Below are 16,978 nucleotides of genomic sequence, written 5' to 3' on the forward strand. Positions count from 1 at the left end.
TAAATAAAATCTTAAAAAAAACCTCATTGATAACTTTGGTTATAGTCATTCTCACTATGTATTCTTTGGAATATGATGACAGTCCATAAGCAAAGTTTAAATGCCCACGGAGTAAATGGCTGAAATCTTCCTTTTGCTTTAATCAGTTTCTACCATGTTCCTTTTTATCCTGCCTGGATTCTTTTTGGATGAACAAGAAAATGAAAAATCAGGAATACTTTTACTCACAGGAGAAACTGATGCAAATATGGTTCTTAACATGAGAGTTACAGAGATGAAAGACACACTCATTGTTCTCGGGGACCTTAAGTCTTCCAATGGAGAGAAAGAAAAGCAAGTAGGCATTTCTAAACCAATATAATGAGTGTCACAATAGAGGTAAATTTGGGTGCCACTGGGACAAGACCAAGGCCTCCTGCACATTTCACTGCAGACATGGCGGGGAAGGCTTCAGAGAGGAGGGGTGCCAGAGTTGACTCTGTTATGAAAGAATAGTTAGCCAGGAAGAGAAGCTGAGGACCGATCCTATTAACCCAGGGAGATGTGTGTGCAAAAGCCAGACACAGAGTACAAAATGATGCGTGGTGAGAAATAAAGCTAAAGACAGAAGTGGGAAATGAATTTCAAAAGGTCTTGAGGTTATGATGAAGGTAATAGGGAGCCACTGAGGGGATTTCATCTGGGGAAGAACATGACCAGATTCGATTTTAAAAAGGTTTTTCCCCTTGTTAGCTATATAGAAAATGGTTTGGAAGGAGGAAAGGGGTGAGCACACTTTCATATGTGAAGAATAATGCTCCTTCCCTCTTTTTCTTGCTTCTCTCTCTGCCTGTTTCATAAGGGGCTTAAGGTGGCAAGAGCTAAGGTAATAGCAGTATAAGTGGAGAAAAGATGGCATAATCAGGAGATATATAGTCTTCAAAAAGAAAAGTAGTGATTTTAAGGCACCAAATGCACAGGGTTGCACTTACTCCACAAACCACATGAAAGATGTGTGAAACTCAGCTTGATGGAAGGTCACATAAATAAGTGCTGGAGTATTTAGTTGAATATCAGCTCAGTGTAAGCCCATATAACAACATGGGTATAAAAAAGGAGAAAAGCAATCTTAAAATTTTTTTTAATTTATTTTTTATTGGTGTTCAATTTACTAACATGTAGAATAACCCCCAGTGCCTTCACAAAAATTTTTAATAGAAATTTAGAGCCTGGGTCACAGGGACCAATAATATCACCACACTCTGTGTTGATCACACTACTGCTCTAGCCTAGAAATGAATTCTAAATAAACCTTCCAGCTTCAGGAATGTTATGAAGAAAGGTAGGGAGGGGGAAAGTATAACAAGGGGTAGGAAGCACAAAAATTCGATTGGAGAGCAGGGTAGAAAAATACGAGAAAATAATATAAGAAAAGCAGATTGCAACTAGGCTGGAGAGACTTTACACGTCCATTTTATGAGATTGGATTTTTTTTTTAGTAGGAAAAGGGGAACCGTGAAGATTTTTGAGCAGAGTAATGATATAAGCAGAGGTCTGCATTAGTAATATTGATCTGGAAACAGGTAACCTGTGTACATAGGAAGAGATGGTGACCAGGAGACCACTTAGAAGAATATTACAATAGCTTTGTCATGTATGGTAAGGGCTTGGATCTTGTGCTGAGTAAGCGCCCACTTTAGCACTGTGCCTTTCCTGTCAAATGTTTAACAAAGCAGTCAGGTATCTGTGTTTTTTTTTATCAGCAAACCTCCCAAGATACCACTCTGCTCAAAAGAATGAAGCTCATTAGTTAATTTGCATTGAGGTAACTTATCACTTTAGTAAAAGCTCCCAATTATCTCACTAATTAAGAATATATGTTGATTTGTATAGGAGCCAAGATAAAATGTGTACTTTGCAAATTAAAATGTAAAAATTGTTTTTGAGACAGTTCACAGTATAAGATGAGTATTTAATACATTTAAGATACATTTTAATAGCCTCACTTGCACACAAAACTTGACTTGCTGATTCAAGGATTTTCTTATTCATTTAAACAAATGAGCAAAGGTGGTAAAAAACAAAAAAAAACAAAAAACCACAACACGTCACCCATTCAATCATTGATTCATTCAACAGTCCTGTGTGCCAGGCACTATGAGAAGTGCTAGGGGATATAGTAGTGAACAAAACAGGCACAAATCTTTGCAGCTTATATATTACTGAAGGAGACAAAATGAATGTGCTAAATAGGTAGTATGTATGGGATATGAGAGCTGCTAGGTGCAAAGGAGGAAAAATAAAGCAGAATAAAGAGATAAAATGTGTCTGGGGTGGCAGTAGTAGTGTGAAATTTTAAATTAGAGAGGCCAGCAAAGAAGGAGATATTTGAGTAAAGAGCAGAAGAAAGGGAAGCGGCTAACCAGAAGGGGGAGATGTAGGTAGAGTACTCCCTGTAGAGGAAGGACCAAGTCCAGCTTTCTTAAAGTGAGGGCGTTTCTACTGCTGGAGGGACACCTATGGGAGTGAGGGGCATAAGAGTTTAAGATAAAGTCAGAGAAGGGACACCTGGGTGGCCCAGTGGTTGAGCGTCTGCCTTTGGCTCAGGTCATGATCCTGGGGTCCTGGGATGGAGTCCCACATCGGGTTCCGTGCAGGGAGCCTGCTTCTCGCTATGTCTCTACCTCTCTCTGTGTGTGTGTCTCTCATGAGTAAGTAAATAAAATCTTAAAAAAAAGTCAGAGAAAATTCATACATAGTGGGAGGTGGGGAAATAGCATGTTGTGGGTCATTATGAGGACTCTGTTTCTTCTCTGCATGAGATGGAAAGCTGTGGGTGGCTTTTGAGCAGGGAAGCAATATGACATGACTTACATTTTAACAGGATCACTACAGTGCTGTGTTAAGAATGAACTGAAAAAAGAGCAGCAGCAGCAGACCAGTTAGGGGGCTGTTTCCAACACCCAGATGAAAGGGTGAGGATGGTTTAGCCTGAGGTGGTAGCAGTGAAGGTTGGATCTTGATATATTTTGAAACTAGAAATGACAGGATTTGCTCAGATATGGTTGCCAGGAAAAGGTGACACAAGGATGACACCAAAGTTTTTGCCCCAGCAAGTGGAGGCATGGAGTTGCCACTGAGATCAAGAAAAGTGTAGGAGAGTCAGGTTTGAGGTGGGTGAGAATGACCAGTTCAATGTGCTTGGGTTAAGTTGGAGATAACTTACAGAAATTGAAATGCAGATGTCAAGTAGGTAGTTGGAGATCATCTGGAGCTTAGGAATGGAACTACGAAATTGGAAGCCATCCCTCTAGATGTGGTATTTAAGGAGACCAAAAGAGATCCCAAGATGAGTAACAGTAGATGAGAAGACCCAGGAGTAAATCTGAGCACTCTGTCACTAAAGGTGGTGCCTGACGAAGAACTAGCAAAGGGAACTGAGAAGTTAGCCAGAGAGGTAAGAGAAGAGCAGCCTGCGTTGGGTTCTAGAAGCCAAGTAAAAAAGATATTGCAAGGAGGGACAGTGATCAACTGTGTCAAATACTTCTATATTCCTTAATCAGAGGATGTTAGCTGCAGTGTTTATCTTAATTTACCTAATTACATTATTCATGTACTATTTTTACTTTTTAAAAAAACTTGGTCTAGGGACACCTGGTGGCTTGGTGGTTGAGCTCCTCCTTTCGGCCCCGAGTGTGGTCCTGGAGTCCCAGGATCGAGTCCCTCATTGGGCTCCCTGCATGGAGCCTGCTTCTCCCTCTGCCTGTGTCCCTGCCTCTCTCTGTGTCTCTCATGAATGAATAAATAAAATCTTAAAAAAAAAAAAAAAACTTGATCTAAAATTTACTGAAGTTAAATAAAGTTAGCAGGAGTGCTACAAATGATGTTGTTATGTTCTTAACCAATTTTAAGATCTGTTGTCCCTGTTTTTTCTTCTTATTTGGCATATAGTTTTACTAGTATTATGTTTTTTCTATTTATTATAAATCTGTACCTTTTCTTACCTTTGAACTATTTCTGTAGTAATCCATTGTTTCCAGTCTTCCTTTTGACCACAGAGGAACTGAACCATTGTTTATAAACATCATCATCCTCCCGTGTCTTCTTCGGTGCCCAGTTGTTTACAGGTCAGATTTTTATTTCTATTTTGATCTTTTTTTTCACTCAGCTTTGTATATCTACTTCTCTCATTTGTTTTTTATTTCTTTTTAGATTGCCCTCTTACCTTTTTTTTTTTTCTGCTACCATTGCCTTCCATTAATCTTATTTGTACACAGGCATATCTATTTTGCTCTGTAAAGCCATAAAATTTATTTTCCCCTTTGGGAACTTTCTTTTGTATCATTAAAAAAATCTGTGTTCTCATTGTCTTATATCTTGAAAAATGAGCTGAATTTCTTTTCCTCTGATCATCTCATCACATTTAATATTCCCCCCCTGAGGAAGGGGAGACTTGTTCATCCTCCATAAAGCTCTATAAAATTTTTTAGACTGTGAAAACTTAATTTTGAATTCTTGCCTTTGCCTATATTATTGTTAGTGACATTCTCTCCAACTTCCCTCCCAGCAGCACCACCTAATCCTTATCAGCTTGACTTGCTCCTATGCAGTGAATCTAAATATTTATTTCTTGGTCATTTTTAATTTACCTCTAGAGCTACTAACTACAGCAAAAGCTCAATAAAGCCCTCTTAGTACGAGACAAAGGAATATCCTTAAAGTTTCTCATTCTCCTTTTCATGGGGTAGGGGTTGGGGGTTGGAGAGGAGAGTTGGGAAGAGACCTGCTAATGTTCAGAAATCCCATCTTTTCTTCACATGATTCATTATCTATAATCATGTAATGAATCGCCAGTCAAAACTCACAGCCTCCAAAGTTCTACACTTTTACATTTGTGACAAGCTCATATTCATAGGGTTTTTTTTTTTTCCTGCTTTTTATCACTGGAGAGCCCCAATCTATTCTGTCTTTGGATAGTCTTATCTTTTAGAACTTACACCCAGTCCTGATCTTTTACAACCACTGTAGATATTTAGTTGTCTGAATTATTAGCTATTTATATTTTATGTTTGTATTTTAATCTATGTGTGTGATTTTTCTTAACTCTTCAAGACTTTTCCCTTAATGCCGCTTATTCTCTAAATTGTCCTCATTTTGTGTCTCTTCCCCAGGCTCTAGAATTCTTCCCCTTCCTCTCTAGGTTTCTTACAGTTTCTGATATATAGGTTAACCCATGGTTATCTCATTATTTTTTTTTGCTCTTTTCTCTTATTTTTCTGAATTTTCTTTTCTTCCTCTCTTTTCCTGTTGGTGGACTTTGTGTAACAGAATCACCAATATCCTGTCTTGTCTTGAATCAGCTCTTGACCATCTCTAGCTAATGTGATTATTTTTGTTATTGTTGCCACTCTAGTAGGCACTTTCCCACTCCTGAAATCTGTTTACTTCCCTTTATTCTTTTCATGTCTCTTTTGCCATCTCTCTCTCTCTCTCTCTCTCTCTCTCTCTCTCTCTCTTTTAAATAGCTCTGGAGACCCTTTGCCTATTTGTATGACCAGCTGCTATTAGTTCAGCTTTCATTTTGTGGCCTCTTTCATTGCAGCAGACCCCTGCCTGATGACATGAATTTGCCACCTGAGCCACAGAGCTTACCCATGGTCTAATTCTGTCAGAGGACATTGCTTTCTTTGGTTTTGTTCTCTGTGTATGGGATAGCTCTCCAAAATAAATATTAAATATAGATGATTTCTTGAGCTCCATGTGCAATGATGCCTTCACCTTCCTTTCTAATCGTTTCTAGTAAACAATTCTAATCGTTTTCAGTAATCCTAACCTGCAAGTATTTGGCAGATGATCACCTACATCTTTGACTTTGAACCATAAGTCTATAGTGTGGATTTTGACATTCCTCACATTCCTAGAGCAGTCTCTTCCACAAGAGGGGCTGGTAGGAATAAACAAACTCTCTCTACCCACTGCTCTGCTTTCTAACACTGCAGGCTGTCAAGCTGAAAGAGACTGTAGCGTGCATCGAAGCACCTACAGAGTACTGAGCCATCTTTGAATCTGAGGCATGACACAGTGCTTGGCCAGAGTTTCTGCCCAGTGATGTTTATGGGGTAAATGCAATCAAAGGCATGTCTTCTGCTCAGTTCAGACATGTATCACTTAAAGAGCTCTTCATCACTTTACCAGAAGAATGGGGCTCAGTCAGGCAGGAAGTATTTGCATCTGCAATTTACAAATTGTTCAAAGCATTAAAATTCTCGTATATTGGGCAGCCCCGGTGGGCTCAGCGGTTTAGCGCCGCCTTCAGCCCAGGGCATGATCCTGGAGACACAGGATCGAGTCCCACATCAGGCTCCCTGCATGGAGCCTGCTTCTCTCTCTGCCTGTGTCTCTGCCTCTCTCTCTCTCTGTGTCTCTCATGAATAAATAAATAAAATCTTTAATAAAATAAAATTCTCATATATTTTCCCCTCAAATAATGGGGAGTAACAAAATTAGAAATTAGGTTTTAAAAAAAAAAGAAATTAGGTTGATAGGAAACCTCTCTGATGATAAGGAATTTAATAGGAATCAGAAACTGCTAAATTTCTCAATCCTCAGAGCAGAGGGCCCCATGTATTTTGATCACTGATCACATCAGCTCCAAAACTCATCTTTTAAAACAAATTTCTATCAGTTAAAGGACAAGAGCAATTTAATAATATGTCAAATATACCTATGTACAAACATATGAATCATCTGGGTCTATGCTTTGCCAACATCAGCAAAACTCAGTTACTTATAAGCGAAACTGTATCATGGAAGGACAGCTCCTGTCCTTGTTAACTTTTTTTCCCAAGAGGAGAAAAATAGCCTATGTGATTGTGTTAATATACTTTTTGGGGACACCTGGGTGCCTCAGTGGTTGAGTGTCTGGCTTTGGCTCAGGTCATGATCCCAAGCGTCCTGGGACAGAGTCCCACATCAGACTCCCCACAGGGAACCTACTTCTCCCTCCGCCTGTGTCTCTGCCTCTCTCTCTGTGTCTCTCATGAATAAATAAATGAAATCTTTAAAATATATATACCTTTTGGTCTGTGTTACTATTGGTGTGAATAATACACACCAAAATATCAGACACATGGGGATGTCTGGGTGGCTCAGCGGTTGAGCGTCTGCCTTCAGCTCAGGGCATGATCCCGGGATCCGGGATCAAGTTCCACATCAGGTTCCCTGCATGGAGCCTGCTTCTTCCCCTGCCTGTCTCTCTCTCTCTCTCTCTCTCTCTCTCTCTTTCTCTCTCTGTCTCTTATGAATAAATAAATAAATCTTAAAAAAATTAGACACATGGATAGAACATTCTCTTTTTCCTGTTTTTGTGTGCCACAAATGACAAGCTGGCACTTTTTTCTTTCTGTGTTTTTCTCTCACATTGCAGTTAGATCTGTTCCATACCCTTAAGTAGTTTTCCTTACTCCTTGCTTTTTAGTATGGACCTTGACTCTTCTCCACAATTGTGATCTGTGCCCAGCCCTTGGACTGCTCCTAGTTGCTCTGTGTAACATCTCAACTTAACTTATTCTAGCTCTCTGGATCTGACTCCAGCACTAACCCAGGAACTGATATCCCCTCCAGTACTGCCCTGGCACTTCCAGTAGTAACATAGCCTTGGCATTGGCACATCACGTGGTATTTACCAGTCAATCATCCATCCAAAGGGTTATAGGGTCTGGAGATTGAAGTGGCCCGAGAGATAGATCTGGAATTCAGTAGAGCTGCAGTATTACCCTCTGCACTTGCATACCTCTTTCTGACATATTTCCAAATTTTATAGTAGATGTATACAAAGTAAAAAAGTCAAAACAATTTTCTCTCCAGCAAATAAATACAAGCTTGGAAGCTCTCCTCATTCGGAAAAATTCCACAGTTTAAAAGTTGCTGGATGCTGAACTAAGCAAATTTGAGCTGTTTTCATCAAAATAGGGTCCTGAGGGAATACCTATTTTCCAATGTTCCTTATTTGAAGCTTCCATGACTTTCTGAAAATTCCAGACTCAGCTCTTGGCATGACTTAAGTGACACAAAGAGAGAACAGCAAGTTCAATCAAGTTGGTCCAGTGACAGGAGTTCCTACTGGAAGCATCTGGAAACAGATCTTAAGTGTTGGACCCTAAGATTCACGACACAAAAGCATGTGCTTCCTACACCTTAGACACCCTAGCATAGAATATTAACTTAGGAGTAACAGCTGGACACACTAGATCCCTGCATAACAATGGGTTCTCCTTAGGGATACAAGGAACTAGTGTTACCAGCCTCTAACCCCTGGCTCCATATGCAATGCAACTCCACCTCTTCTAAGTACCTGATTAAACCTATAGGCTAACTAGTTTACTCAGTAGGGTCCTCAGGACAAGAATGCCTATACATGAGTAATCATGCCTGCTGGTGTCTATAGCTTTGACTGAAAGAATATAAACTGTCAAGTAATGGGAACCTAATTAAGGAAGGTGTGTGTGTGTGTGTGTGTGTGTGTGTGTGTGTGTGTGTGTGTGTATTTTTTTTTTAAGGAAGGTTTATATTAATTCTGAATTGGGAATTTGGATTTAGATGAACTGGTTTAAATCTTCCCCTATAAGGTACTAGCTGAATGACTCTGGGCATACCACTTGAGTTTTCAAGGTGGGAATCATTATAGTTAAGGAAATTAAAGTTTCCAAAGATTAAATAACTTTGCTAGGGTCACAGTGCCAGCAAATTAATGTAAAGGAGGGTGAGAACATCTAAAATTAGAATTTTATTATGCAGCCTCAAGTTCTTCTGGAACTCTCTAAATATCCAGGAATAAAATGTGGACCGTCAATTTAGATCTTGGGATTTTCGAATAGAGATTTATTTGTTTCGGCCTTTCTTTCCTGAAGCTTCCTAGTGCCTCACAATACCTGGCACATAGTACATTGTAAGCAATATGTGCAGAATCAATAAGTAAAACAACAATTTACTATTAATGAAAGGCCAGTGAATCTTGGTATTGCTTGACCATGCAAGCATAAAGATGGACGTAGCTAGGAGAGTCTCTAGCATGTTGGACTATTCATTAAGGATGAATGAGGATGGGGCCTAACAGTGCGAGCTAATGCCAGAAAATAATCATGGAATGGGTGTTGTTCCAATGAAGAATGATGAACAAACAAACAGGTCAAAGAAAGTGGATAAAAAAATATGGATAATTAGAGGAGCATATCTACTCTTAGTGTGAGAACAGAAGGGGATTGTCAGCTTCCTGAGAGCAAGACCCCTGTGTTCTATTCTTTGTGTCTCCAGTATTAGCCAAGGGCCTCACCTAATATTAGTAAGCTTCAACAAATGTTTGTGAATAAATAAATGAACTAATTACTGCCTACCTGATACACAACTGACCTGCAGAAGCTGTTCAAAGAATCAAGGCAAGATTCTATGGCCTGTTTAGAAGCTGGAATAACTACCAGGACTATAATTAGTAAAGTAAAGGGTCAGGGACTTCTTAGGCCCAGGGAATGAGGTGTCTGTAAGTATCTAGACTCTGAATTCTTAAAGAAAAGATAACAGTCTTTGACCATGCTATGACTAATCCAAGAGAGCTCTTTCTCTAGGAACAATAGATTCATTAGAATCCAGTGCCTAAAGTAAGCATGGAAAAACCCTAATCCTAGGAACAGTAGGTTAAACTCCTACTCACTTTTGCCAGATTCTGGCATTTATAATGCCGTAAGGGAGTAAACGTGGGCAAGGCTAAAGCCAGTTTTGAGAAATAAAAACAATTTTTTATCATAATGGTTTAAAAAATCACTTCCAAGGTTTTTATGCTATATTACTTTTTTTGCTTAATTTGTTACAGGATTATGATTTTTTTTTTAGGATTATGATTTTATAAATATGTTGTGGCTAATGTTCAGTCATTCAAATGACACCCAGTATGCATATAAAATGCACACTTCTTAGCTTGGCATGAAAGCCCTGTGTGGCGCACTATCAAATTAACTACTTTTCCAGAGTCATGTCAAATGCTCTTCATATGCAATGTATGCTCCAACTGTACCAAATTTCTCTTTTGAGTCTTGGTGAATATACATATGCCATTTTCTACGAGTGACTTTGCTGCAAACCAGAAAATGACTCGTTTAGAAAGATTCAATTCCAGTGTTTCCTCCTTGGTCTCTGAGAAGAGTTCGTTATTTCCTCCTCTGTCTGTCTGTATGGACATATCTCTACTTTAAAGAATCATGTATCCTTTTGTTTTATAATCATTTCCTTACTTTTCGACCTCATGCACTGAGCTGTCAGCTTGAAAATGGCAGGATGCAGGAGGATCCCTGGGTGGCTCAGTGGTTTAGCACCTGCCTTTGGTTCAGGGCTTGATCTTGGAGACCCGGGGTCGAGTCCCACATTGGGCTCCCTACATGGAGCTTGCTTCTCCCTCTGCCTTTGTCTCTGCCTTTCTCTCTGTGTGTCTCTCATGAATAAGTAAATAAAATCTTTAAAAAAAGTTTTAAAAAATGGCAAGATGCAGGTCTTCATTCTGCCTACCTCACCCTAGTTCAGCAAATAGCCATCAGCTGCCCCAAACCCCTCATATTACCAAGTAACATACCAGATTTCATTGCCTCAAATAATTATTAATAAAACAACTTGCAAATACATTGTTAAAGATCATACTATGAACTTAGCCCCCAAGTGGTTTTGTCTACATGTACTTATGATGGACATTTGCTCTGGGGTGTGGGGACCCTGAAGAATAAAATCCCTTATGCCTATAATTACATCTATGTAGCCTATCATGAGAAATAGTTTTTCTAGTCTAAAGCATATGTTGAAAAATCCATGTTTTTTGGCGATTTCATTAACATTTTAAAATGTTAACAATTATGTCAGCCCAAACTGAAAATGATTGTGTGAGAAATGAAAGCTTGCATAACTGACACTCGCTATTCATGGCTCATTATCCTCATGACTTTCGTGACGCAGTGAAGGAGTGGGGTCAGCCTCACAAAATTTAGGAACAATTAAGAAAATTACCGTATGCAGATGTGACTTATGGACTGAGAATAACGAACTTCCTAAAAGCCCATATTCAACAAAATAAATAAGACTGATGGAAATTCCACAGATGTTTTATGGCTTAAGGCAGCTTTTCAGTTATTCATTATAAAGACTCCTTCCAGGGTTTAGCCCACTTCCCTTGAACCTTTCCCGAACACTTTGAAACTTTCTCTTTGACCATGTTCCTCAGGGAGTCCAAGAAGTCCTAGGCATATTTCCTGAAGTTCCTGGAGTTCACTCTCAAACACATCCATGGAGATAAAAACATGGTCACTGACCCTTACACATTGTGAATTGCTACTGGGCTCCAAACGTCTTACATTCTTCTTTGAAACATTCAAACTTAGTGGAATAAACTATGTGGTAACAACCACAAGGGCAAAGGTTATCCACAAACCTGAATTTCATTCCAAAAAAAAAAAAAAGAAAGAAAAGAAAAGGAAAAAAAGACTACATTTTTTATTTAGACAAAATGCTATTTATCAGCCACCTATTTTTCTTCTACAGCCACAGATAATGAAGCATGTAAATATAATATAAAATTTCCTTTCCTTCCTTCTATTTCAATAAATGTCTATTAAATGGCTGCTATGTGCTAGGTATTAAACTAGGCTGAATAATAGTGTCTCTACTTAATAGAATTTATACTTTAGCTCAGAAGTCAGACACATAGACAAATAATGATGATGGAATGGGCTAAGTACCATCATATAATTTCATGTACAAAGTACCATGGGATCCTTGTGAAAGGAAGCACATAACTTTAATATAAATTAAACCTTGAGGAGCCAGAAAGATCAGTTTGATCTTGATAAAATGAACCTCTAGGGTATATACAACCCAAGTCAACAAATATTTCTCCCTGTAGTTTCTAAACATTTTTAGGATCCAAACAGAATCATTTTTCTTGTGCTCTCCATTTTATATGAGGCAGAAAGATGCTAAATAACTTAATATAGCTTTCATAAGGGGTTTTTCCTGTCTGCTGTTTATGATTGCCCTTCCAAAATAATGACTATTCAAATTATACATAAAAGTTTTGCTTATATTTTTGTATGAAGGAGAATTTTCTTATCCTAGATAAAATCCTGAGCCTCAATTAGGTGCTAGTTCAAAAATGGTAGATTAAATCTTGATAGCGGCTGTAAAATAAAATATGCAAGGACTTTAATCTTGTGGAAATTCAAATACAATATGGGGAAAATGGAAAGTTCACATGATGATGGAATATCTAATTTTATCATTAGTAGATTCCTAATAAAGGAATTTTAAATTATTTTATTGTATCAACATTCCTTAGAGAGTATACAGGCTAAGACTAAACTGCCAATATATGGTATTTAAGATGTCGCCTTGCACGTAGTAGATGCTCAATTCATATGTGTAAGATTAAATGTAAAATGCTTGTGATGGCCTGACATTTCATCAAATAGTCATATCTTTTCAAAAGGCAAGACACTATGAGGTTGTCTTTTGTTTTTCAATATAGTAAGATGTCCTTGCTCCACAAGGGCTGCATGCTCAGTCAGAAGAGCATGTGACTCTTGATCTCAGGGTTGTGAGTTGGTGCCCCAAATCGGGCTTAGAGATTACTAAAAATAAGTAAATAAACTTTAAAAATGGGACCAGCCTGGAGCTAAGCCCTCACCTCTAAAAGAGCAAAAATTTCTCTGATTTGGTCTTTTTGTTTTGTTTTTGTTTTGTTTTTTTGATTTTTTTTTTTTTGATTGATTTGGTCTTTTTGATCACAGGTGGTTTTTTTCAGGAAAAAAAGCTAGGCCCCTATTAAATATCTTTTAAAGATATTCTCCTTTTGCCAGGGATCATGAAAATTATTTCCATATTATAGATTATTCTTGAAATTAAATGGGCTATTTCATTCTATCCTCTGAACCAGACTGAGAAACTGGAGAAGAAAGGTACCTAAATAAAAAGTTACCTAGTTAAAGGTGCCCAATTATCTATCTATCATCTATTATCTATCTATCTATCTATCTATCTATCTATCTATCTATCTATCTATCATCTATCTATATATAAAATCCCATGTTTTTGTCAATTAAAGTCTTGTGGAACTCTTAGTTGTGTCCAGCTATCCATTATCTCTCTCTCTTTCTCTCTCTGTCTCTATCTATCTACCATCTAGTTAGCTAGCTATCACCTATCTTTACAATGACCCCATGGATAGTAAGATCTATTGTTATGTCCATTTTACAAAAATGGAAACTAAGACTCAGAGAAGTTAAAGTAACTTGACTGAGTCACATAAGGAGTAAGTGGCAGAGCTAGAAATCAAGCTCAGAGAGTTTGGCTCCAGGCTCCATGTCTTTACCACTCTATACTGCTTTAAGCATCATGGCCTGAGAGGAGAGAGAAAAATCCATTTCCTACTTGACTAATTTTTTTCTCTGTATAGATTTAAAGAGATTTGTCTAAGTCTGTTGGTTTAAGAGTGGGCAGGGACAGAAACATTTGTTGGGTATCTATTATGAGCTGGCACAGTGTTAGGTACTTTTCATATATAATTTCATGGTATCTTAATTATCATATATCAAGCTATTCAATATAGTCTTCGCTTATTAATTAGAAAGCTGAGGGTCAGAGTTTTAAAATAACTTGTCAAAAATATCTAGTAAGGGTCTAAGCCAGGGTTTAAAAGTAGGACTGCATAGTCCCTACTATACACAGTGTGCTTTCAAATCTGTAGATCAAATTCCAGATGACAGATCATGAAATACTAGCCTATGTAACCAGAAGTGTCTCAGAAATATTATTAGAGTTAAAAGCTACTCAGTCAAGATTTCTGCAAATGGGTGAGGTAGGGGAACTTTACTTCCTGGCAAAACCCTACGAATGGGGATGTAACATAGGCCTTGCATCCTACCTTGATAAATATTGTCCTGAAGTGAGATTTGCAGTTTCCACATCCATGCAGTTCATCGTGCTGGGAATAAGTGCGAGTTCTGGCTGGATCATGGTGGCTGTGGCTACAGCTCTTGCGACCAGTTCCATGGCATCTTGTACATAGTACTCAAAGATGGATTGTGTTGTTTTTCCATGAGCAATGAGCCCTAGGGGCAAACCTTCTGTCCTCAGTTCCTCAACATTCTGGGAATCCCCCAGCACCCAACGAAGCTCAGGGGGCGTTACTCCAAACTGGGTGGTAATTTCGAAAATCCGCCGGATACTTTCCATGTCACAGCCAAACATCACCATTGTGGGCGTACTGTTCTTAATACTCTCAAGCTGGACCTGCAGGAAGCTCAAGAGGTCCTCGGTAGAGGAGAGGTTGGTGGTGATGTTGATGACAGATCCAAGGTGGAACTTGGAATTCTTCTGGGTAAGGAGGAGGAAGTCGGTGATGTTCCAGTCTTCCTGGCACAGCAACAAGCTAAAATTGTACCAGTTGTTCATGGTCAGGATTGAGACAGTGACATCAGCATCAGAACTTAATGAATTTTCTAAACTCAGTTGTAGGTGAAGGGGATTCTGTATTTAAAGATATGAAAAAGAAGAATTAGAAAGCATTGGCCAAAGATGGTAACATGGGGTATTTTGCTTTCTTATGAGGCTTACTTAATCCTTTATTTTAAAAAAAATCCTTTATTTTTCCCTGCAATAGTCAAATGCCTCTGGGATAAAATTCCCATCATCTGGAAAACAACTTTCGTATCTAACTGAATTATTGAATCCCTACAGCTGACCTTCCTTGCTAAGAGTACCAGAGAGCAAATGGTTTTTGGTGTAAATGTCAGGGCTGAGGCAACAAGTCTTAAATTTTTATCAAGCTTTTCTACTTCCTTATAGCTTGTCCCCTTCATGTATTCCATTACCAACTATGGCTGTTTTTAACTCATTTGTTAAATTCTCCTCTCAGGTGAAATAATTAAAAGAAATTATGTTTGCTTTCCTTTAAAATCAATAGCAGAGAAGGCTAAAACAGTGCAGACACCTGTATAAGAATGGTGTGGAAAATGGACACCTCAGTTTACTAAACTTTTAGCCTCTGAGAAAGGCATTTTTAATATATACGGTGCTACAGTCTGAATGCTTGTGTTTCCCCAAAATTCATGTTTAAATCCTCATTAATGCTCAATCTGATGGTATGAGGAGGTGGAGCCTTTAGGTAGTGATGAAATCATGAGGCCAGAATCCTTATGAATGAGATTAATGCCCAAGAGGCTCAAGAGAGCTCCCAACCCCTGCTACTGTGTAAGTACATAGTGAAAGGTTGGCAGGTTGTTACCCAGAAGAGGGCCCTTCCTCGATTATACTGGCACACTGATCTCTGATTTCCAACATCTAGAACTGTGAGAAATCAATTTCTGTTGTTTAGAAGCCACTCAGTCTGTGGTATTTTGTTAGAGCACCCTGAATAGATGAAGACCTATGTTATAATTAGCAATATATACATTAGGATAAAGTGTATAGCTCAATACTGAAGGCTTGATTATATTTGTGTCTACTGAGAGGGGATTTTTACTGTGAAATGTGTGCCATTTAAATACATTGATGGAACTTCCATCACAATTTCATCTACTTATGGAACTCACCAAATCAATGAAGGAAGAGTATTTTTTTCTTATTATCTTTTCTTATTCGAAAAGTCACAAGTCATTAATCATACAGGTGAAGTGGAAATAGTTTTCCAATGAATAAATTTGTTAACTGTTCTTCCTGAGAGCAGACATTCGATTTACTTATCCTTTACCATTCCTGAGAATGCTTAGCACAATACCTTACAAATATTAGGTGTATAATAAATATTGGCTGAATTTAGCTAAACATGTTCCCACTGAAAACTAATAGACTATTGGCCTATTTTTGAGAACTTCCAAACATTCAGCCAAATAATATATGTAGAAAAATGAGGAAGGCTTTCTTAATAAAGTTTCAAGTGCTGAACAAAATGCAAGTGTGGCCTCCTCCCCTCTCACCTAAAAATGTGTAATGAGAAATAGGATTTGAGGGATCCCTGGGTGGCGCAGCGGTTTGGCGCCTGCCTTTGGCCCAGGGCGCGATCCTGGAGACCCAGGATCGAATCCCACATCGGGCTCCCGGTGCATGGAGCCTGCTTCTTCCTCTGCCTGTGTCTCTGCCTCTCTCTCTCTCTCTGTGACTATCATAAATAAATAAAAATTAAAAAAAAAAAAAAAAAAAAAAAAAAAGAGAAATAGGATTTGAGATAATTCTATGAAGGACTGAAAGAATCTTAATATGAGCAGACTAAGGAGTGAGATTCAGAAGGGACTTATGGGAGAAAGACTATGGCTAAAAGCATTAAATGAGAGCAATCATGCTAGGAGGTAGGATGGAGTTTTAAAATTTATTTGAAGTAGTTAACTTCTGTTCTTCAAATTAATCTTTTAAGCATAGTTTGTAATGATCAAAACAGAGCTTCTGATCATCTATGGGCAACATTCAACACAGAGAGGAAAAATAAGCCCTTCAGGATCTTGAGTAGGTGCTATATGTTTAACCTGGAAGCCAGTATTAGTAATGGTAGGAAGGACATGAGGAAAGTTTTTTTTTTTTTAAATTAAAATTTAATGACAAGATTAAATGTGAGAAGCAAAAAAGGGAGAAGTGTTAGAAACCAGGGGACAGCATCCAATAATAGGTAGTTCCTGGTTTCCAGGCTTGAGATGCCATACAAGATCTTGAGCTTGCCTTCCTCACTCCTACTCTTGATCAATATAAATTCCTTCAGAATGTTCTTCTTGTCCTAAAAAAGCTAAAAGGCTTTTCTTCCTTTGTATTTCCTCCTCTGCTTTAACCCTCTTCCAGAAGCAAAAAGGAATGGAGGGCAAGCTCTACATTTAGCTGGCAGGAACAAATTATTCCCAACTATCTTCTTGGCCTCAACTCCCTATTTTGTTGCCAGCTTTCTTTGTACAACATAAATATGACCATATCGTTCTTCTGCACCATA

General features: G+C 38.3%; 1 protein-coding gene across 2 annotated transcripts in view; it reads right to left on the reverse strand.

Moving 5' to 3' along the window:
- Positions 1–16,978, reverse strand: part of GRIN3A (glutamate ionotropic receptor NMDA type subunit 3A) — a 151,621-nt gene that overhangs the window by 91,432 nt on the left and 43,211 nt on the right. For both annotated transcript variants that reach the window (XM_072842169.1, XM_072842170.1), the window contains exon 2: positions 13,931–14,535. In XM_072842169.1, the coding sequence (XP_072698270.1) occupies positions 13,931–14,535 (605 nt within the window). The remainder of the gene's footprint in view (positions 1–13,930; positions 14,536–16,978) is intronic.

This window comes from Canis lupus, chromosome 10 (assembly GCF_048164855.1).
Source record: "Canis lupus baileyi chromosome 10, mCanLup2.hap1, whole genome shotgun sequence".
NCBI lineage: Eukaryota > Metazoa > Chordata > Mammalia > Carnivora > Canidae > Canis > Canis lupus.